This window comes from Crotalus tigris, unplaced genomic scaffold (genome assembly GCF_016545835.1).
Source record: "Crotalus tigris isolate CLP2741 ecotype Arizona unplaced genomic scaffold, ASM1654583v1 scf7180000017710.2780689, whole genome shotgun sequence".
Classification (NCBI taxonomy): Eukaryota; Metazoa; Chordata; class Lepidosauria; order Squamata; family Viperidae; genus Crotalus; species Crotalus tigris.
The window spans coordinates 815,519-840,778 of record NW_024096582.1 but is presented as its reverse complement, the minus strand read 5'-3'; the positions used below and the strand labels follow the sequence as shown (position 1 = coordinate 840,778).

Below are 25,260 nucleotides of genomic sequence, written 5' to 3'. Positions count from 1 at the left end.
AGTCAGCAGAACTAGGTTTTCAAACTCTCCTGAAAAGCCAGAACAGCAGGGGCTCACATTACTTTTGAGGGAAGAATATTTCAAAGTATAGAGATGATGGTAGAAAAGACTCTCTTCTAGACCCCACCAGTCAAAATTCTTTAACTAATGGGGTCTATAATATTATCTTCGAGAAAGAGGTCTAATGATTTTCGAATGATTTTCATCTCAAAGAAATAAATGGTAAATTAATGATCCCTAATACTTGCTCTCTATATGACTTACTGACACAACGTCAAATAATCTTATGCAAATAGCCATTTTAAAATCCTAGTTACGTCAAGAAATGTTAAAATTTCAAGCTTAGAGAAAATGCAAATAGTGAAAATTCTTTCAGTGCAACACTATGCTTAAACTCAAAAATATACTTTGAATTTGGCATATCAGTAAAAAACGACAAATGCTGTGCATTTTCAGTATTTTTTAAAACAATCCAGATTTCAAAATAAGTTTAACTATGCACCCAGGCTTCTTGAGCAACTGGAATATTAATGACAGCATGCCAATTAGTTTGAATAATCACTCTTAAAATAATTAACCAGCACAGAGACAATATTTTTCTGATTGCTGATTATAACTTGGGGTGGAGGGGGTTATGGGGAGCTACTAATTATAGTGTGAGGAGCATGTCAGTTGAAATGCAAACCATTGCAAACTAGAAGAAGAACAGCAGGTGGAGAACTCTAATTTAAAATTTGGAGATTTTTTTGAGGGGGAGAGATAATTGCATGAGGCCCCACACATAATCTACATACTGTAATGAACTGATTAAACTTGTACTATGTGCAAAGAGAGAGACAGATCAATTCAGGCAGTTTACTAAATATGTGCCATTGGGAACAACACCTACTGCTGTGATGCTGCCATCTTCCCCCTGTGCTTTCAGTCTAGAGTCAAATTGCTTAACTCAATTAGGACTTGTTTCCAGTTGCTCCAAGAGAATTTGTGAATGGTTTAGGGGAGGGGAGGATTTACATGTTGAGTATGTGTGCCTTCAAACCAGATGTTAGTTTTATTTATTTATTTTGGACTCTTGGCAACTGTCTGGACAAGTCCCTGCAGTTTTCTTGACAAGATTTCAAAAATGGTTTGCCATTCCTAGGGCTGAGAGTGAGAGAGACTCACGCAACATCACCCAGATGGCTTCATGCTCAAGGTAGGACTAGAACTCAGTTCCTGGTTTCTAGCCTGGTCCTTTAACTACTGCACCAAACGGGCTCTCATTATGTTGGATAAATCCCAAATGCTAAGTAGAAAGAGAGAGAGCGATATGGAGTGGGTGATCCTAATTTTGACTTTTTGAATGTATAGCAGATTCCTTTCTTCTGGATTCAGCCATCAGCATTATTCCTGCCCAGGTTGTTTGGAGATAAATTACTAGTAATACAGGACTGTTATCTATATCAGGAATTGCAATTACTACACCTGAATTACAGTCATTTTGAATTATTTGTCATTCCTGCTTTTGGATTAATTGCACAGATAATTTGTAAATACAATATTCTGTCTGACTTGGGAAATTTTCTTGAATGATGCATATTACAAATATCCTTCATCCACTGTGACTAACTTAAGGATGGTATTCTGAAAAAAAAAATAAGATTCCAAATTGGGGATAGCCATTTTAATCCATTATAAATAGTTAATTAGTTTTCTTCCACTGCTTTTTTAATATATGGGGGGGGAGAGATTGATAAATCAGAGCTATACTTTGTTCTAAATGAAAGCTCAGAATTGGGGTTTATTTCTCTCATGCAAAAGAGAAGGAACTGAAAAGAAAGCCAACTAGCCCTGGGAACTCGAGGTGTAGGAGTAGGCTATGAAACTGAGATATAAAAATCCAGCGTATGAAAAATTACATCTGTCAAAAATGTTCTAAGCAGCCCTAAGCAAGTCAGTCTTTCTCAAATTCAGTTCCTGCCTACTCCTTCACCTTCACTTTGTAATGTAATATTATGGGATAATAATATTGTACTAGCTGATTGCAAGAAGATATAAGTACAAAGAATTTTGAATTTTTGGAAAACGCTACACAAATCCTAAATATTTTGACAATTTCAGTAGTCTGGGAATTACTGTCCCAATATATCTGGAAGGCACAGGTTTGTGAAGACTGGTTTATGTGATCTGCTGCTTCGATGCATTTATGATCATATATTTTACTGATTATTGAAAAAAAATAACTCTTCAGTGTTTGCTAGATGTTTCTGATGCAGATAGATGCAAAGATGTGTATCTCTCTCTCTCTCTCTCTCTCTCTCTCTCTCTCTCACACACACACACACACACACACACACACACACACACACACATGTATGTGTATACATATATGTAAGGGACATTGTTCAGTCCCCATTGTTCAGTTACAAGAAGTTATGTACAGTTGCAAAAATGGCCTGGACAATCTATATGGCCTTAAGAATGAAGGAATTAGGTGAAATGCCCCCTACCGAACTGGTACCTACAATGATCGGAACATTGTGCTCTCTGCTTCATGGTTTTGCTTTGTTTTATATAGTACACTTGTTACATAAATAAAGTATATTAATCCCCAAACTGGAGATTGTGCACCTAAAATTGTTCATGTGTATTTTAAAAGTGACAAGGAGTCACTTTTTTTCCCAAGTCTGAAAGCAGTCAACAGCAGAGAATTCTCTAATATGAACCCTTGTGTTATTGAATGTATTTTATTTTCCATAGATGTCAGTGGGATCTCAAGATACCGAAGGAGCCATATTGGCCATTCGGTCCCATTTCCTCTAAAGAAGAATATTTGTAGCTCAGGGTAGGAAAAGAAGGAAGGGTCTTTGGTGCTCTCTGAGCTTGGCTGATTTCTTGCAAATGTTTCATTTTACCCAAACTAGGTAACATTATCAGTGCTAGTAACATCATCATGGACTAGCGCTGGTGATTTTACCTAGTTTGGGTAATGAAATGTCTGCAAGAAAACAACCAAGATCAGAGAGCATCAAGGACTCCTCAGACCTATTTCCTGCTCAGCCCCAGAATTCAAATTGAAACATCTTCAACAAATGACAGTCTAATCCCTTCTTGAACACATGTAGCAATGAGAATTCTTGGTAGGTAACTGAGTCCTCTGCCAGCATTATTCACTGTTAATTGCTCAACTTCCTGACTAGTAATTCTCTTCCTGATCCTTCTCTTATTATTTCCTTTCCTTTGTTTCTTTATAGGTAGTCCTGGCTTACCAACCACTTGTTCAGCAACTATTAGAAGTTACAGCAGTGCTGAAAAAGGAGACTTATGATCAGTCCTTAAAGTTGGGGCCTCACTGTATCCCATAGTCATATGATTGCCATTTGCGATCTTCATAATCAGCTTCCAAAGAACAAAAAATCAGTGGGGAAACCAGAAGGACCTCACAAGTTGTGGTCATATGACATTGTGCTTAATCTACAGCAGGGGTGTCAAATTGCCAGCATTTAGGCCGAACGCATCACAAGGCAACCACGCCCACCCCATTGCCGGCAATGGGGAAAAAGCTCTGATACGTCATGTGACGTCATGTGACGTCACATGACGTCGCAAGTTTGACATGTCTGATCTACAGTGGTTCACTGAATGACTGCTGCAGAACTGACACTGTAAGTCAGCATGATGTTTAACTTAATAATTGTGACATTTAGCAACAGAGTTGCCAGTCACAAATTGCAATCAGTAAGTGAAGACTACCTATACTTTTATTAATTTGAAGAAATGTATAAAACCAGCATTGGTGTGCTTGGAGGGAAGGGCAGAGCAAATTCTGAAATTTAAAATAGCATTTTACCCTGTCTGCAAATTTTCTAAGTAGAATAATAGGTTATTTTCATAAATTATAAACATGCCTGCAAGACCTAGCTATACAACACTCACTAGATTATAATACTGGAAAAACTAAGAACATTATGCATCCACAAAACATTTAACAATCATTGCAGTGCAAAGAAAATTTAAAGGCCACACTTAAAATACTTTATTTTGGATGCTCCAATTAGAGATGCTGTGATTGTTTATGAAGTTAGTGCAGGTTAAACATCCATTTTAAAACTCAATATGATAAAAATAGACTTTGAGATCCCTATTATGTCTCTTTATTCAATTTTACATACTATAATCATTCATTTCACATTGAGACAAGATCTTTTTTTTTATTATCCTAACAACACCAATAAAGATTGCTAAAATGTATTTTTCTGTGGGCAAAGTTATCTTCTATGATATGCAAAGCTTCAGAAAGAAGTTTAATATTTACGGATGGATTCTTGTAGAACTGCAAATGCTTTTCATAAATCACGAGGTGGTACGATGCTTCCCTAGAGCGTCAGCTATTTATTCAAAATTGTCATATGAAACATCCTGTAATGACAGGGTGTGTTATGCACAAATATGTTTCTACCTAGATAAGAATTCCTGGATGCAAAGATGCCTATAGTCTAACAGGGTGATAAATAAAAGGAATGGAAGATGGGACCTATTTTAATAGAATAGGCTTGACCCACAATTGCTATGAAATTGAAACTGAAAAAAAAAAGATTAAATCATGGAATTTATGAAAACATGTAAAAAGAAGTTATTACAAAAATGGCAGTCCTCTGGTAATTTAATATTTCAGCACTGCTAAAATAATTTGACATTTTTAATGAGCAACCAGGCAGAAGTTCTTTTTTTTTTTGCCAACTCCAATGAGCAAGAACATTTTTCTTATATTTAATTAATTTAATTAATTTGCCACACATCTCACTATACAAAGTGACTCTGGATGGCTTACCAATATAATAGAGTCCCATATATTAAAACATTTTTAAAATTACAATTAACACAGCGTTTCTCAACGTTTGTGTGACGGCGCCCCCGTCACACAAACGTGCCACGCATGCGTGGGGCGACGCACATGGGGGGCGGCACCCCCATGCGCGGTGGCACCCCCATGCGCGGCGGCACCCCCATGTGCGGCACGCATGTGCAGCAGCGCCCCCTGAGGGGGAAAATGGCGGATCACCTTGTTTGGCGACCCCCGTAAAATGATCGATTGACCCCAAATGGGGTCGCGACCCATAGGTTGAGAACCGCTGAATTAACATATCTGCATCTTAAATCTCTGTTTATGCTTAAACAAGGATTTCATAAATGTAAAGAAAAACTTTACATTTTATATTAGATAGTGACTATTTTATTAAGGTGCTAGTTGCTAGAAAATATTTCAGTTTGGAAAAGGAGGTATTTCATAATGGGGATCTATAGGGGCGGGAAGTCATAAAAGTCAAGATGGAGTTGCAATCACATAATCAACACCCTCTTTTTAATTTGTGGTATGCATGTAAAAAGAAGGTGGGGTTTTGATTGCCCAGTTTGTGGCCCAGGTAAACTGGATAGCCCTGTGGATGGCCTCATCTTCCAAATTACAGCTAAAAAAATCAGGAGTCTGGTAGCACTTTTTCTGATTAGTCCATTTTATTAAAAGGCATAAGTTTACTTGAGCTGAAGCTCACTTCATCAAATGCCTAAAGTAACTGGACAAATATAGGATTTAAACTGGACAGATGTAGGATTTAAACTGGGATGAGACAGGAGAAGAAGGAGACGGGGGGGGGTGTTACGCAGATGCAACTTTCATGTGAGATAATTGCCAGGACCTTATTAACAATTGTAACATATAAAAATTGTGTTTATTGAGATAGTTTGAAATCTTTTGAGGTATGTCCATTCAACAATCTCTTGCTCAGTGATGCTGTTAAAGTCTGTTTCCCAAGATGTTCACTTCAATATGTGCAGAGATTGAAATGCTCTGATATTACTCTGCCCTTACAGGAGTCCTGATGTTAAAACTTTACCCATTAATTCTTTTGCACAATTATTTAGCTCAAAATCACATGTATCAAAAGGTTTCAGTCTATCTCAAAAGGTCTCAAGAAACTCAATGAGTTTCAGGTCCCAAGACTCCAATAAATAAAGGCTGAACCGTATACAACTCTTTATCTTATTTCTAGAAGAAACAGAAATGGCCATATAGGAAACATCTTCAAAGATATTTTAAGACCTATCATTCTGATAATTAAGAACATAGCCAACATCTTGAACCGCTTATGGGCAGCTAGTATACTATACCAGTACTAGTGAACACAGTATATTATCTGTGAAGGCTGGCCTGTAATAATTAACATCAGCTCTTTAGGTGTCATGGACAAAGCCTATTATATATTATTCTGACATTTTGCTCTGATCCTTTTAGCGCAGATTTAGTATGTTCCACTGTACTGACTCCTTAATGATTTGATTGTGCACAACTAAAGAAGAAAATGTCATCTTTTTTGATCAGTAGGAAAGAATCTCTTGTTATCATATTTCAAATTTCACTTCCCAATTCAAATCTTGGGCTGAATACTATACAATTTTAAGACTTACCACTACTGTCCACTGTTTTAGCCTTACCAATATTTGAATGTTATTCTGAAACATGTTTTTTTTCTGAAATCCATCTTTTAATATCATTATTGCTAGGTACAGTCTCTTCTTGGATGATTTAGAGCAGTGGTTCTCAACCTTTTTAATGCCGTGACCCCAACCGGTCATAAGTCAAGGACTACTCAACTGGTCGTAAGTCGAGGACTACTCAACTGGTGCAGCACCGTTTGCAGAATGGGACTTTTGGCGGGCTCAGCAGGGCAGAGACAGCCTGGACAATTCCTATTGGCTTTTGAAAGCCAATAGAATTAGACTCTATTCAAGAGAGTCTATTCTATTGGCTTTCAAAAGCCAATAGAATAAAAGGGAGTAGCACAGCTAAGGAAAAGGGGGAAAAAATGGCGGACTGCGTTGTTTGGCGACCCCCGTGAAATGGTCGTTCGACCCCAAATGGGGTCCCGACTCACAGGTTGAGAACCACTGATTTAGAGCAATTACTTGCCTACTTTTTGGCCTACAATTAATGTCATTTTCCGAGACCAACTCTCTGAGTTCCATTGATGGCACAGAGAATACAGAGAGAAAGATGGTATCAAAGGAGACCAATCTTTGCTAAGAGCCAGATAAAATTTATGGTTATTTCAATGCAATATAATAAGACCAGTAAGGCAAATGACGCACATAATCAGAACTTCATCCTGGAATGCTTGTTTCTGGATTTATCCATGGTACGTAAGCATTATGTTTAAAATATAATCCATCCACGATTCTGCATCCATAATATTTACTGCAATATTAGTTGTTGCAATATTCAAACTACACATGCAAATGATGAAATCAGAAGACATGGGAAAAGAATTTGGAGGAGGAAAGGACAATGAATATACAAAGATTGAAATTGTAAAAAAATGTGAAATAATAGTAAACAATAACACAAACAGAACACTAAAAACTTGCACACATGGCTTTCTTTCTTAAACACTGTGATGGTCCAACACCCTTAAGGTGTGCACACGCAAAGCAGTTCAAGAGTAAACTATCATTAATCATTTTTTCTCATACATGCTGACTTAATGAGCTTTGTATTAATGGGACATATGAATCTACCAGCTAAGATCTTAGCTACTATGAATTAGACTACAGTGACTTATTCAGCAAACTATGGATAATAACAACAATGGCTTCCATAGTAGCCTTTTAGTAAAACAAAAAAATCTCTATGCAGCCATGTTGCAAAGGCACTGACAATATGCTCTCCAAATTCCCAATGTATTTCTCTAGCTTTAAAGCCATTTGCCCCAATGGCTTAGATTTTAGAACATGTTCTTCAAAAGGAAAAAGCTGTCTGGCTAAAAAGGGGTGACATGATCCAGACCTGACCCTTTTACTAACCATAGTTAAGATCCTGGAAGGATTACATCTTACATAATAGCAAACTGCAGCTTTGTATTTTATTTTAAATCCCCTTTCTAAACATTTTCTGCCTTCTCCCTTTTTTCTCTGCTACGAAGACTGTAGTACAGTAATGGAAATTTTTCTCTGAATGTCCTATAATTTATTTTATTTTATTTTTATCTATTTTATTTGTATCCTTTATTATCCTCCTCCTTACCTTTGCATTCATCTTCCTGGCTTCCCTTCTAGCTGCCTTTTCTTTAAGCCTTTTCTCCTGTAAAGAACAAAATTAAAGGTAAGAACATAAAGGAGTGTAGAACAAACAAGCAACCTGAAACAAAAATGGGACTTTATGAAGAACCTTTTTGTACATGCCTATATAGCACTAACTAACCCTATATTAGTTTTTGTAGGTATAATAATGAATACACGATCGGAAAGTGTTCCCATTCAGCCTTACTTTTAATAAGTGATTATAGATTTTGGGCAGCATTAATATATAATAAAGGAGAATTTAGTGTTTCTACCTGAAAATCAAATTCAACTTTAGCAAGACAATGCTTGATGTAACCCATACTATACAGTGCTTGGTCCAGAATTCTGAATTGGATCCAGAAATTCCTGTAGTCACAGAGGCTCCTGTGGGTTTATAAATGTTGATAGAAAATATAACACAAGAAGACTTACTTTTGTTTTTGTAATCTTTCTTAGCAAAAAATATTTACAGCTAGATAACAACATTCAGTGCTTCGCTTGGCTGATAGCTACTGCAGCTAGATTTTTAAAATACATTGTGAAATTGACTTTTTCTTATTGAATTGTTATGTAGCCTAAATGTTCTCTACCGGTGCATTTATGCATTCCGCAATGTTGGCTTAACATAAATGTAGATTGCAGTATTTCTAAATGCTCTATTTTCAATTTAGAGAAGTAGAGGGATAAATATATGGCCCAAACATTTATCTCTCTCAGGCTGTGGCAGATTTTCTTTCTGGTGGATAGGACTTTAAACAACAGCAGGATGACTGAACCACAGAATAAGACACCAATGTTTAAGTCTTCGTGTTAATATTGTGTTAATATTCTTCATCTTTTCCAACCATGTGACTGCTGGTAGACACAGTGAACTCTCAAATCCATTAACAAACCCTTAAGGTTTCCATTATTCATTTTAGAGCCTAGGTCTCTTTTTCTATGGTGCACACAGAAAAATCTTGAACTCTGTGATACGCTGCACTTGTTAGTCACTAAGTCATGTCCGACTCTTCACAATCTCATGGACCATAGCACACCAGTCCCCCTCCCCCAGTCTCCCACTGTCTCCCTGAGTCTGCTCAAACTCATGCTCACTATCTAACACTATCTAACCATCTCATCCTCTGCCATTCCCTTCTCCTTTTGCCTTCAATCTTTCCCAACATCATAGTCTTTTCCAATGAGTCCTCTCTTCTTATTTGGTGGCCGAGGTATTTGAGCTTAAACTCTGTCCTTCCAAAGTATCTGTTCTTCCAAAGTACAGTCAAGGTTGATTTCCCTTAAGATTGACTCATTTGATCTCCTTGCACTCCAAGGGACTCTCAAGAATCTTCTCCAACACCACAATTTGAAAGCATCAGTCAATACTCAAATTTTCTTTATGAACTAATTCTCACAGCCATACATTACTATTGGGAAAACCATAGCTTTGACTATATGGACCTTTGTCGACTCCTGTTTGATGGGTACCAGATTTGGGAAAGGGTAGTCTAAACAGAATGCTCTCTACTCTGGGTGTAAGAGAATTTCTCCATCCTAGTATTATAGAGTACAAAGAAAGCAACTGTAAAGAATTCTTCCTGGCTCTGTTTGCCATAGTAGCTGCTTGTGTTCCCAATATTTATTTGAATATAATGGATGCTCTCATACAGATCAAAGAATATTCATATAATTTATTTTATAAAGACACCATTTATTTCAATTATTGTCAGAGTAATTAATGAATAAGTCAGAATGCGAGATATGGGTCACAAACTACTCCAGATTAAACATCAGCGATATTGTTCTTCTCCTTTTCTTGTCAACTTTAAACATCTTTAGATATCAGTAACCCAATTATGACTTGTTCAATTCTTATACATTCAGTGTAAATACCTTGACTCTGTAAGTCAGTACTCAATTTTCTACCGCCTCCAGCCCAATTTCCAAGCTACTTTGGTGTGACCTTCTATGCTGTATCCTGTCAACCTATGTCACTTGCCCATTTCTCTCAAAACCTAGTTGTTCTGCTTAAAGCACTACCACTGAAAAGGAGCTGCAACACTCTATTAATAATGACCTGGGGAAAAGAAAGAGGTGAGGAGATGAGACAGAGAAAGGGCATGGGGCAAGTTCAGACAGTTGCCAAATCAGAAGTTGAAAATAGATTTGGGGAAAAACATTAAAAATTAATCAGAGAGACTATTCCAGGCATAAGGAGACATTGCTACACTGTGCTATTTTGATGACATTGTATAACTTAAGCACAACACAGCAAAATAAGAAAGGCAAGAGGGCAAAACCATCAATGCTACAACGGAGCAAATTCCAATCATACATCCAATGCATTTTTAAAACTGTCCTTTTCTATGCAGAAGTACATATGCATCAATTTTATAATGATAATTAATACATAAGCAATAGCAATGGCACTTAGATTTATATACCACTTCACAATGCTTTACAGCCCTCTGGAGGCGGTTTACAGAGTCAGCATATTGCCCCCAACAATCTGGGTCCTCATTTTACCCACCTCAGAAGGATGAAATGCTAAGTCAACTTCAGCCAGTGAAGATTGAACTGCAGGTAGTTAGCAGAATTAACCTGCAATACTGCATTCTAACCACTACACCATAATAGTTTTTCTATCCTTCTAGCAACCAAGAGTTGGAGATGAGTTTTGCATTTTGGCTGTGTCCACATAATATGTCCAGTGATCCTGGGGCTTAGTATGTGGGGTGATCCTGGTTCTAGTGTTCATTTTCCACTGTGAATAAAACCTGGAAGTCACAAAAAGCAGCCAGGCTGCTATACTTTTCTCCACCACTCATTGGCCATGTTCCATGGGCAGCACAGGTCCATTTCCTTCCACTTTTGATAGAGTCAGAGCTTAATAAATACTGTGCTTCATGCCCATCAGCTTTTAAAGTCTTCTCACCACCCAGAAATTTGCAACCCCTCTCAAGTTGGCTTGCTATCCCCCCCAGTTTGAAAAGCATTGCATCAGTCAAACAGATTTTATAAGAATCTCCAAGAAAAAAATGGGTGATTATGTTATCATAAATATCATGGATGGACACTTGGCTTACTTGTTATATACATCATCTGCCATTCACACCATGTGCATTTCATTATTCTTGAGTCTGACAGGGCAGTGAAGGTTATCTCCTAGAAGCTTGGAGGCAGCTAATCCTATGCTGCCTGGCAAAGCAGTCTTTAGATTAGGGATACTAGTTTGCATAAACAAGTATGAAGATATTTGCAGTAACAGAGCGCTTTGCTTCATTTGTGAGCAACCTTTGCAAAACTCTTCCGAAATTGATATTGGTCCCTTGCTATTAACAGGTATATTGCATGTGGCACAGGTTAATAATTGAGTCAAAATTTTATTTGTATTACTAAAGAAGGCTTCAATGGTCCAAAGCCATGATGGGACTATCTGTTGACACATGGCAACAGGAAAATTGCAACCTGAAATGTAAGAGATCTACATGGTAAAGAGTATGCATATTGTTTACAGTTTTACAGTTACAGTTTACGGAGTCAGCATATTGCCCCCAACAATCTGGGTCCTCATTTTACCAACTTTGGAAGGATGGAAAGCTGAGTCAACCTTAAGCCACTAGGAATCAAATTGCCAAACTGCTGGCATAATATTGCATTCTAACTACTGCACCATCACAGCTCATATGTGTATTATTTGCATGAGGATATTTATCAACTCATATCTACTAGCTAAATGACATTAAGGACAGAGAAATCCTACAAAGAAGTATTTGTAGTAGGGTAAGGGACAACAACATCCCCAGTGGGGATGGCTAAAGTCTAAACAAAAGTTATTAGAGTTATTCACAGAAAGACTACATGATGTTGGGACTTTTTCCATGACATTTATCTTAACATCAAAATTCTGCAAACAAACATCCAGCTTTTTGGCAATCAATAGTTTGGAAACATGCAGTACTGTATACTTCTTAAGTATTTTAATATGCCTGCCAACATGTCACAACTGGGGAATTAAAAAAATAAAGAACCAAAAAAACCCCTCATTCTAAGTGATAAAAAAAATACGCAAATGGATCAAGGAGTACATTACAGGAAAAAGTTACAAGTGTGAGTATGAGGATTGGGAAATTGTGTTCTTTGTAGTGTTCAGAAAAAGAACATCTTGATAATTTTTATGGGATGTTATTCTACTTATAGTAATGCTATTGTTAGGTTAACTATTACTGTCCAATAGTTATCATCATCGTCATCATCATCATCATCATCATAGAATAACAGAGTTCAAAGGAACCCTGGAGGTCTTTTAGTCTAACCCTCTGCTCATCATCATCATCTATTAAATTTATACACTCAGCGATTCTGAGCATTTATAAATTGTAAAAATGATTTAAAAACAAAGGGGGAGGAAGAGAAAAAAAGCAGAGAGATGGCATAAATGATAAAACTAGACAGGAACAAAGAGAAAGAGGGGCTTGAATCATGCTCACCAGAGCATGACTAAATGCTGAGGCACATGGAACGCTTTTTACCTTCCCACAGAAGTGGTACCTATTTATCTACTCACATTTGCATGCTTTTGAACTGCTAGGTTCGTAGGAGCTGGGGAAGTAACAGGAACTGACCTTGTCGAGCAGCGCTTGGGTCTCAAATCTAGGCTGTCAGCTTTCCAGATGAAAAGCTCAGTATCTTTAATTGCTGAGCCATCGTGCCCCCTATATTATGTAGTATGAATCATGAAACCTGGAAATGCCAGGGAGATGTAGCCACACATCTTTGGAATGCCCTTTGACAGGAAATGTGCACAAATCTATGCATGTTTGCTGTAAGTAATCCTCAGTTAATGACCACTCGTAGCCAATGTGTTCCTAAGAAGGCTTTCATGTTCAACAATAAATCTGACATTCAAATTTGGCATATTATGCAAAACTTTCATTCTAAACCAGGCTCAAAAGAACACTATTTCATCTCCTCCAAAACAAAAACATATAACTGCCTGTCCTTTTAGCCCATGTCTGCAGGACGTTTAATAATCTGTTCTATGAAATACAGATTATTTCTTCTTCCACACATAGAAATGGGGTTGGTCTTGTTACAGTTTTCTATGTGCTGCATCCACAGATATGCTATAAATAAGAATAATGAGAAGAAGCAGAAGAGCATTAAAGGGAAAGAGTAACATTTATAACTATTCTCTGCTGTCAAGTTCTCAAACTTTCAGCTCTGTTTTATGACAAATAAATGGCCCAGCAACAATCTTTGTATTTTTATGTCCTATAATTTAATTTCTTTTAAATGCCAAAAAGGAGCTTAAACTATTACTATTAAAGCTTTACATTATAAGTGAAATCAATCACTGTGCATCAGTGACATTTCTTGAATAATTTATTGGTAACTCTCAATCACCTCTAGACAAAGCACAGCTATTTAAATAAAATATCACACTCATAAAATCTCATTAGTACAGAGCTTTCTAGTCCTCATCATTCTTGATGAAGTACAGTCTTGTTATTATGCTACTTAAAATTTTATCCTTTTATCTACTAACAGTCTATCATATAAATAAATGTAATATTGATCCACAAAACCACAAGTCTATGACCCATCCACTCATACGGTTCGGTTACTGTTTGTACATATTTATTTAAAATCAGATCATCATATTGGAGTGCTATAAATTACTTACTAACAAGAACGTCAATGTTCATGGGGAATAGCAATAGTAGTGAAACCAAACCAAGGATCCACATCTCTTCTTGTGTTGCCCAGATTCATGCATCAGACCAGAACAAGAACAAATACTGAATAGATAATTAAATCTTTTTCCAGTAACATCCTTCATCCCCAATGAACATACTAACATTCCACATTACTTCCATTCGATATTTTGACAAATGGGATGAGATTATACTTACCCTGTGTTTTTCTTTAATTTTCTTCCTATATTCCTCTTTGTCAAATTTATCCTCTTCCTGAAGTCTTTCTTTTGCTTTGTCTAGATTGATCCCATTACAATCATCACCATCTTCCTCTTCCTTCAGGGTAGATTTTTGTGCTGGTGGCCACTGCTGAATTAACTGAATCACAGAAGAAGAATAAAAACATTTCAGTACTGCTGTTTCTATTCTACAGTTTAAAAGGAGTCTGGATTGCTATGAAGACCAAAAGACATCAGGGAATAGTTACAGAAATATAATTTTCAGGCAGGGAAGTTAACAGAGGAAATAAAAATTGAAGCAAGATGACATTGAAAGATGACATTGTTTAATTAAATGGGGTGGTTCAAATGTCAGCTTGTATGAGGTGTGCAGACTCCATAGGAAGTAGGCAGTCCCCAATAACTGGGTCTTGTACCACAGAAGGTTTATAGGTCATAACCATCATACCCAGAAGCAAACTGGCAATCAGTGAAGTTCACATAGCAGGGATATCAAATGCACTTTGTTGCCTGCATGGCTTCATTCTGGACCAGTTGAACTTTCCAAGAGATCTTTAAGGACAGGGCAGATTGCAGTAACTGAATCATGAGTAACTGTCCAAAGAGTCTCCCAATCAAGAAATGGTGCAACTGGCATAACAGATGAAGTTCCTCTTGGCCATTAACTGCCACCTGCTCTCAAGCACAAGATGGAAATCTAAGAAGACCCCCAGATTGCACACCACCCTTAAATAACAGAATAACAGAGTTGGAAGGGAGCTTGGAGGCCTTCTATTCCAACTCCCTGCTCAAGCAGGAAACCTTATACCATTTCAAACAAATGATTGTCCATTTCATCACCTGATAATTCTACAGCAATTGCTTTTAACACTATCCTCTCCTCATCTGCAATTAGGGTGCTAATGTGCAAAAGTTCAATCCAGAGAAAACTATCATAAAAATTCAAGAGAATACAGAAGTCAATGGCAGCAGGGGAAAATCAGCTAACACAACATTTGTTCAAATCAAAAGAGTGTATTTGTATATACGTATATCTCTAATCACAGTTGGTTTAATCAAAGATAATCATTCAGAGCTATCAGATATACACTGGAAATCAGGGGGTGGGTGGGTGGGAGTGAGAAGCATCACAGTCTTCAGAATCCAAGCTACACCTTTGAAAGGGAACACAAAAAAGTGATGGGCAAGAACAATGAATTCTCACAATACCAAGGAAAGGGGATTCACTGAATCTGAAGACAACCAATGGTAAACACTGCTTGTTAAAGAAAAAGTAATGAGCCTCAGGGACAGAAAACACTGCTATGTAGAAATATGCACCAATACAGTTAAAAGAATCATTTCTACATGAGAGCTACTCAACACCTAAGATTGCTCACTGTTGTTTGAGCTTCTGTTTATATACAATGGCATAATCATAAGCACAAATGGCTGAAAAGATCAGATTTTTTGACCACCACCCATTCCATGGGACTATACATAATACTGCTAGACTCCATATCAGATATTCATAAAAACAAACTTTAATTCATTGACCTCATTATAGAAGTTGACAAGGGTTGTGAGAGAAGCATATTATAGTGTTTCCTAGAAAAAAGAAAAACAGCCAGAAAATAAATGGTTGCGACTTTCTATCAAGCTCACATACTTACTATCCATTGCTCTCAGTTTCAAATTAGCTTTTGCAATTGCAATGAACTAAGAGGCAAAGCAGCGAGACTTCGACTTGAGCAGGGCATCTGTCTTATCCTTCAGCAAACTAACATAAATGCTCCATTGCAAATTGTAATTTCCCTGCACCCAGCAGTAATGTACTGCTTGCAGAGGTACTGAAATGTTACTGGGCTCATTACACTCTTGACAACAGTGAAGTGGATCAAAAGAGGGAAAGGACGTCAAGGAAGAATAAGGCTGAGTTCTATTGAACACAGAGATGTGACAAATGAAGATTATATTGATAAAAAGCTCCCACAAACCTATAGACCATCTTTGCCACTCATATCATCTCTACCATGCAATTTGGTTCCCTGCCACTCAGAATCATTTATTTATGTAATCCATTCAATCCAGTAAATGAGCATGTAGAAATGGGGGTTTTAAAATTCCCACACAAAAGGAACCACAGTATATTTGCTATTAGTTTAGTGTGGGATTGTGGATTTCGCTTATGAGAGTTATTCATCAGAAGTATTAATTAAATATATGAAAACTAGGAAAGATACTTTTGGATTTCAGATACAATGTAGTTCAGACTTATTCCAAACTAGGGACATGCAAAACATTTCCAATTTTACTTCAAAACAATGCCAACTTGACTGAAAACATTCTGCTTGGAACACAAAACAACTGTGCTGAACTCAAAGCACGACGCATTAAGGGAATCCATCAATTTCCCTTGCAAATGTTTAAATAGTATTTAATAGAAATAATTGGTAATAATGGACAGACAGCACTCCCAAAGTATATATTTCAGGGGCAGTGACATTCACCCAGGCTTGACCTCAGTTCCCAAGTCCAACTTTTTCCTTACCATCAGTACTTGCATTTTGCCTGGATTTAATTTTAGTTTGGTCTCTCTCATGTAGTCCATTTCTGAGATTAGGATATATGGATTACTTCCTTGGAGTTAGACAGTAAGGAACAGTAATTATTTATTTTTTTACTTTATTTACTCAAATGCTTAGCTGCCCAGCTCCAAGGGACTCTGCATATCATTAGCATAGTGATAGCATGCCACTCCAAAGATTCAAATAATGTCAGGTGGGAAGAATCAGGACCACACTTTAAATTCCGGTTAAGCTGATTGCTCATACATAAGAATCTAGTCGATTAATGGTCAGCACTAAATTTGCGCTTTTGAAGAATTAATAGAATTCAAAGAGGGCTGGATTTGGATTGCTTGTGGAAATATAATGACTCAAGGCTGATTCCTCTCTTGACTTCCGGTTCCGGAACGCGGCGCTTGCAGCTGTTCGAAGAGACTGCTCTCTTTGCCAGCTGATTCTCTGCTGCCGGTAGATCCTTAATCGGGTCGAAAAGCCACCCTGGAGGGGCGGCTACCACTGATGAGGTCCTCGTCGTCCGTGGGAGAGCGGCAGCTTCTTCCACAACCCGAAATTGCTTCTTTGGGCCGACGATGGAAAGACCGGCCAGTAAAATGGCCGTTCACTTTGCCACAGTAACCAGAAGTCAAAAGAACATCTAAGCACAGGAACCACCGTGGCTGAGCTGGGTGAGATTTTTTTTCTCTCTCCCTCTCTTGGTTCTCCTTTTTCTTTTGTGCCTGTAAAAAGCACTTTTGAAATCATTTCCCTGCTCTAAGAAAGCGCTGTTTGTGAGTGTGGGAAAAGAAGCTTAAATAGACTGAATTAATTTAAAGTTACTTTTTTTCTATTTTTTTTTAATTCACTTTGGGGTCTTGGAAAAAATATTTTAATATTGAATTTACTACTGGACTTTCTCTACATTTTAAGAATTCTCCTTTTTTGTGTGTTTTTTGATCTTGTTAACATTATTCCTGGTGTCTGGGAGGAGATTTTATATGTTACTGAGGACACCTTGTGGAAAAAGTTAAAATTTGACTTTGACCTTCAGATTGCCATAAAAGGGAAAACACAAAGAAACTTAATAGCTGTATTTGGGGGGGGTGGATACTGATTAAATGTTCTTGGAACACAGCCCCTACTAAAAGATATAGACTGTTTCTAACTATTTTTGAAATGGAGAAACCCTATGTTCAACTTGACTATAAACTCATACTGGAAAAACTTTATGAAGCTACTGACCAAACACGTTTGCAAATAAAAGAGTGCACTATAGCAATAAGAAACAGAAATTCTTCTTTGAAACTAAAAATTGACCCCCAGACTCTATCTGAGCATTCAACAGACCAAAAAACAACAGAAGCAGAACCAATTAAGATTAAAGAAGATTCCACTTTACTTCATACACATCCTGATGAGATCTCTGAGGAACCAAAAAGGATTATAATTAAACCACTTATAATTCCAAAATCAACAGAAATGGATAGACAAGCTCCACTAACCAAGAACTATGGTAGCTTGGATAAGCAACTATTAACTACAAAGTTGGACATAACTGAGTCTGTTATTCAACAGTTTCAAATGTGGAGACATGACTCTTTAAAACAATTAGGGATTACTTACAAAGGAGCTAGGTCTCTAAAACAGAAAAGGGGTCACTTTTGTTTGACCCAAAGGATACTACAAGGCACAAAAAGTGACTTGTGCATTGATCTAGAAGTGTTGCTATGGAAACCTGTCTGGCATAAAAAGAAAGCTAGAATAAGATTTAAGAGTGTGACTCAAGGCTCTATATAACCAGTTTAAAAGGCTTATTAGATATGGATTGATTTATGGTTTAAGACAGTTAAATAAGATGTTAGATTGAACAAAAATTAATTAAAGATTTGAATTTAATAAGATGTTTGTCTTTGTGGGTGTTAAAGGAGTTTGACACAGATATTGAGAGATTGATAGATTATAAAGTATAATAGAGTAGAAAAATATTTTTTTCTTTTTTGTTTTCGTTTTTGTTCTTTTTTTCTCTTTTCTTTTTTGAACTAATATTTTTGTTATTAGAAATGATAGTTATTTTGTAATGGAAGAAGAATAAGAAAAAAGAAGAAATGATATTAATAAATGATTATTGATTATGTTAAGGAAAAAGGGAATGGAGAGACACCTGAAGTGTTAATTATGTATTTATATTAGCAATATGGAATATAGCAATTGAAATAGTAAAGCTTAATACAGGATTTGGACTTATTTAGATGAAATGTTATTGATGCTTGTTTTGATTGACTTAGTTGTATTGAAATATATTAACTTGAATATAATATATTATTAAAGAGAATAGAGAGGGGGTTTCTAATGATTTAATCTGAACTATATGAGTATGACTATTTTGCCCCTGCCCCCGCCCCACCCCCGCCCACAGGGCCACCTACCACCCCCACAGCCCACTGCAGATCGCCCAGGTGGCCCTGCAGCGCCATGGTGGCCACGCTCTCCGCCCGCGCCCTGCAGCATCATCTGCGCATGGCGGGGCGTGAGGGCGGACTCTTGTCCCTGCTGCCTGACTGCCATGTCCTTGGCTGTGCTGCTCCATGTGGGCCGCACCTGGGGGCGACTCTCATCCAGGGGGGCTGCTGGTGAGGAGGGGGTCACGGGAGGAAGCAGGGCTGGGGCAATGGCACACGTGCCCACAGAGAGGGCTCTGCGTGCCACCTTTGGCAAATGTGCCATAGGTTTGCCACCACTGTCTTATAGCAAAACAAGACCATATGACTGCAAGGAATGTAAATCCTTCCATTCTCCACCAGTCAGAACTGAAGAAATTTCTTGGATGAGAATCGAAATGTCTTCTAGCAAAATCAGAAAGTCCAGTTGCTTTTTGAAAGAAAGCACCCTTGGGCCAACCATGTCCTGGATAACTGAGAATCTCCAAAGACACTTGGGTTGAGGATTACCTGTAATCTAAAACTGAATAGAGAACAAAAGTCATAAATAGTTCAACACACTACCAATCTAACATCTGCCTTGTCCCAGGAGGTGGAAATAAAATCTTGAGCAATCATAGATACTGCAATAATCTAAAGCCAAATGTCTGGGATATTATTAAGGTGAAATATAATCAAACCTATTTGGCTAATAAAGGTAATATTCCCTTAGTCTACACTCCAAAAAGATATTAATGTAGGAAATCTTAAAAGTATAATCAAATTATTTGTATTTGATCTTACCTCTCCATCTTCAGTAAATACAATTTTTGTATTTACTTTAAAATTTCTCTTCAAAACCTTTTTAGCTTCTTTTGTCTTAGTTATTTTCTTCTTCACCTTTACATTCTGTGTAGCCTAAAAAAGATGGGGAAAAGATGGAAGACAGCCTTTAATATCATAAAAAGTTCTGAAATGAGCATTATTCAATTAGCACCAAAAACCCTACCTTTCAGCGTTTTTTAAATAAATACATTTCTAATCCTGAAAATTTCAGAAATACATGTTAATGTATGATGTGATGTCTCACAAAGAAAAGAGAAGATAATAGGGAAATTTTGTGATGTGATATCTCAAAAAGAAAAGATAATGGGAAAATTTCTAAAGTCATTAATACATCAGACTGTGATGAGGCAACGACACTATCTCAATATTGCTGCAATTTTGCACCCTTAACTGAGCCAGAGAAAATCTAATAGTCAGTTTTATAGATATCTCTTTTGCTTGATAAAATTTTATTCTCAATAAGCATTCAAACATTTCACATATAACATCCTATAAATATGTTGAGTATTATAAGGCTTGCAAGGAAATATATTATTTTTATAACCTACAATTTTCTAATATTTGCAGTTTCCAACCACATTAGCTTTTCCTAATAGTATTTATAAACACTAGTTTGTTCCATACATAATTAATATTATTTCAAACTGCTATGATTAATACAGGTTACTTAATAGCTAAGAAGAAATATAACAGAAATAACTTAGGGGCAACATAATAAATGTCTAAATTAATAGATGGCAAAACATCTCAATTAATAAATGTAATGAATGACTTTTTATTAAACTCACAATGCCCTTCAATTTGTAAAACAAGTTCATCAATATTAGTTTTAAATTTATAACCAGTACCTGTTTAGGCCAGCTAAATGTGGAAACAAAAGTTTAGATTATTGAAATGGAAACTAAAAATGGAAAGCCAAACTTAAATGTCTTGCATTTTCTCCCTTAATGGCTATCTCTTTATGTAGGTCTGTATTTATATGTGAGTGGAGGGATTCTGTATTGTTTTCAGAAAATGCTCTGAGGCAGTCTCTCATGAAACTCCCAGGGAAACAATTTTTCACTGGCATGTAATGCCATCTTAAACTGAATGTGTGGATTTTCCACATTTAAACATAGCTTCTCATATGTTCGAGGGGGTTCAATGGCTTAGTGGTTAAAGTCACTGAGCTTGTCACTTGAAAAGCTAACAGCCCGGGTTGGAGACCCGAGCGCCGTGCAATGGGGTGAGCTTCCATTCTTTGCCCCAACTCCTGCCAACCCAGCAGTTTCAAGCATGCAAATGCAAGTTGGTTAATAGATATCACTTTGGTGGTAAGATAACAGTGTTCTGGGTGCCTCTGGTGTATAGCCATGCTGGCCATATGATCATAGAAATGTCTTTGGGCAACGCTCCCTTGGCCAAGAAACAGAGATGAGCACCACGCCCCAGAGTCGGACATAACTGGACAGGGAAATCTTTACCTTTACCTTCCCATGTGTTCAGTTCATTCAAAAACCTCTTCAAATGTTAAATGAAAATTCATTAAATTAAATTAAATTTGTACCAAATATACAGGTACAGATTAGATGAAACCTGACTCAACAGCAGTAACTGCGAGAGGGATCTTGGAGTCCCAGTGGACAATCACTTAAATATGAGCCAGAAGTGAGGCAATAGCCAAAAAAGGCAATGCAAAGCTAGGTTGTATTAACAGAGGGATAAAATCAAGATCATGTGAAGTGGCCTGTGAAAATTATTTGATCATAAAATATAGGAATAGTTCTGCTGGGTCAGACTATCTTTTGATTCTTAAAATATAATGCACAAGCAGGGGATGGATCACACAGTTATGTTTAAAAATAAGTACAGCCTATTGATTTTTTTTTTACTTTTTCATATAGTTCTACAGATATTTAAAATTGGTTTCAGAATAAATAAAATATTTACATTTTGTAACCCATTGTGTATTTAAATAAACATAAATGCAAATTTCATATTTGGAAAAACTCAGGCCACCCCTACATGTATCATTCCTTCAAAAATCCAAAACCATAAAGCGTGTCTGGCAAAACTAAAGTCAGTACTTCACCAGAAGAATTTGATATTAACGGTAAGGCGTGGTGGTAGAAATGCTACAGTTTGGGGCTGCTTCGCTTCGCTCCATCGGGGTCTCGGGAGCTCACCATCAGAAAATCCACTATGAATTTGTCATTGTATCAGAAGGTGTTTGAAAATAATGTGAGCTTGCAAAGCGGCAATGACCCTAAACATTCCAGTTAATCCTCCAAGGCAGGGCTTTTCAACCAGTGGTACGGGTACCACCTGTGGTACATTGGCACCTGGCAGGTGGTACGCAACCATCCTAGAAAAGTGGTAGCGAGGGAGGGGAATGAGCTGAACCGGTGGCAGCACTGCACAAGCCTGAGCGAGAGATGGCTGAAACTGCAGGGCTGTCAGGGCTCAGCGGAAGCACCAGGATCAGTGCCGCTTTCCAGCTGATTGGCGCTTCTTTGGGACTGTCAGGGCTCAGCAGAAGTACCAGGATCAGCGCCAGGCTCCAGCTGGAGCTCGGCGCTGATCCTGCCGCTTCTGCTGAGCCCAGAAGAAGCGCCGATCAGCTGGAATGTTGCAGCATCTCCAGGGTCTTGTGATTTACATTCAGATGCTTGGCAACTGATTCATATTTATGACTGTCACAGTGTTCCAGGGTCATGTGAAGTGACCAAAACCGGCTGCAACCATCCAGCAGACGGGGGGGGGGATAAAAACCAAACACCCCCCACCCCACCATCGCTGCCAATCCTCAACAGAAATGCTCAGAACAATGAAAACCTCGGACAGGAGAAAGAGCGCCACCGGGTGGACAGGCAGGTGTCTTGCTCGGCTATGGCTTGGGGGCACTTTTTTCAGTGCCATTGTAACTTCGAACAGTCACTAAGTGAAGTGTTGTAAGTCGAGGACTACCTGTACTTCATCACTTTTTCCCTTTTTTTGTGATCAAGTTTTTGACACCTTGCTAGGCGACTGGTGGTACTCAGATGTTGCCATATCCTAAAAGTGGTACAATGGGTGAAAAGGTTGAAAAGCCCTGCTCCAAGGAATGGAAAGGAAGGAAGGAAGGAAGGAAGGAAGGAAGGAAGGAAGGAAGGAAGGAAGGAAGGAAGGAAGGAAGGAAGGAAGGAAGGAAGGAAGGAAGGAAAAGTTGAGTGTTCTGGAATGACCAGAATCCAAAGCCCAGACACAAACCCCATTAAGATGCTATGTGGTGATTTGAAACTGGTTGGGCAAGAAACCCCTTGTGAAAACTAGACTCTGTTTAGGGCAGAATAGACCTCTCCTCTGTAAACCACCTTTTAAAACCTCCCAAGGTTTTGGGCCATCTCTCTGACATGGAGATTGACTAATTCCACTGGTTAATTATGTACTGTGTGAAGAACTGATTTCTTTTTTAAATCTTTTTCCAACCAGCCTTACTGGATGGCCCCTGGTCCTAATGTCTTGAGAAGGAGGAAAAGGCACTCTCCTCATCCACTTTCTCCGTGCTATGCATGAGAATTTATCCAAAATAAACTGTCCCAAACATTAGTTGGAATCAAAAATGGTTGTTAGATTGCTGATGATCTGACTCTGAGGGAGCAGCTTCTGATCTTCAGACATCATAAACTGTACATCACATGAAGGATGCCACAGATGTTACTTACAGCTACTTTTTTATCAATGATATCTCCACCACTTTACAGCAGGAATGGAAAGATCAGAAGGTAATCTAAGTGGCAAAAAAATATTTTCCTCATTTTTTTGTTGTTATAGGTTGGAACAACCACTATATTAAAGATAAGGCATAAATAGTTAAATCTTATAACAGTAGTCCTCGACTTACAACAGTTCATTTAGTGACTATTCAAAATTACAACGGCACTGAAAACAGCGACATGACTGTTTTTCACATTTATGATTGTTGCAGCATCCCTATAGTCACGTGATCAAAATTGCAATTGACAATTTTGGCAACGGACTCATATTTATGACAAATGCAGTCTTCTGGGGGTCATGTGATCCCCTTTTGGGACCGTCTGACAAGCAAAGTCAATGGGGAACCAGATTCACTTAACAACCATGTTACTAACTTAACAACTGCTGTGATTCACTTAACAACTCTGGCAAGAAAGGTCATAAAATGGGGCAAGACTCACTTAAATGTTTCACTCAGCAACAGAAATGTTGGGCTCAGTTGAGATCATAAGTCAAGGACTACCCATATGTCCATGTAAAATATGAGAAGGTAAGAAGGCGAGAAGAAGCAAGAGCAACCTCAAAAGATGCAAAAAATAAAATAAAATAACCATACAAAATGCTTTTGTTGAAATCACTGGAAAGAACAGTATCTTTCATTCCCACAAGCCAAGGACAATTCAATCAAACAAGCAGAGAATAATATTTCTTATTTCCCACGTCACTGCATCCATCGCAGAAGTGAGAAATGGATATTGGTTGCATGCTCTGCAAAATGATTTGCATTAAAAAAAGGAAAGAAAATACGAGGAGAGAGATGAAGGCATAAAAATACATTTCTTTGTGGACTTTAATGAAAATGACATAATCAATTTATCTTGCCCTCCGGAATCCAATTTTTAACCTGCCAGTTTCAATAACTGTTTTTAACACTGGGAATAAAAGCAGCTGCAGGCAAGTGGGGGGGGGGTTATAGAGAGAGAATCCTGAACCCGATTTTCTTTATACCAGGTCACATCATTAACAATGGATTTTTGACAACTATTCTGCAATTTGGAAAAGAGACTTAAGTTTCCTTAGAAATATTAAAATTTTAAAAAGGAAGGAAAGCAAGAGATATAAAGACCTGAGTCCAATATCATAGGTGTGTTTGTGTGTCTGTGTTATCAAAGAACTTGTGATAGTAATCACAACTGCATAATGAAATCCCTGAAATCTTAACATATGTAATGAAAGGGCTTCTATTGCACAGCCACTGCTGTCATCTTTACTTTTTCATCCCACCCCCAGTAGATTCCTCTGCTCTGCACCATTCTCTGTATCCCCAAATTTGGAGGGGGTGATGAAGAGGAAAAGTCAATTGCAGACATTCCATCAACAGGTGGATACAACTCAGAAATGTAAATTAATGAGATTCTTAGACTGATGGGAAGCAAGCTATAAAAAACAAATTGTTTAAAATTAAGTCACTTGAAAGAGGCAGAGTGCTGTTTAAAGAATCTCAAAATACATACTATAATCGATGTAATATTAAAAAGAGACAAGTACAATACTTTATTTCTATTAGACTAAAAAAATTACCAGCTCTATTTATTGGCACAAAAGTCCCTTCACAAATCTTAGAATTATTTGTACACCTGAGGAAATAAGATAAACATGTTACAGGATATAAAGAGAAGATATAAAGTTAGTTTAGACCAGTGGTTCTCAACCTTTTTAATGCCGC

At 37.6% G+C, this 25,260-nt stretch overlaps 1 protein-coding gene across 1 annotated transcript in view; it reads right to left on the bottom strand.

Annotated features, from left to right (window-relative positions):
* Positions 1-25,260, bottom strand: part of DDX10 (DEAD-box helicase 10) — a 151,343-nt gene that overhangs the window by 26,809 nt on the left and 99,274 nt on the right. Inside the window, exons 14-16 of the mRNA XM_039338594.1 lie at positions 19,779-19,892; positions 13,992-14,153; positions 8,057-8,113 (exon numbers count right to left, since the gene is read on the bottom strand). Coding sequence (XP_039194528.1) covers positions 8,057-8,113; positions 13,992-14,153; positions 19,779-19,892 — 333 coding nt within the window. The remainder of the gene's footprint in view (positions 1-8,056; positions 8,114-13,991; positions 14,154-19,778; positions 19,893-25,260) is intronic.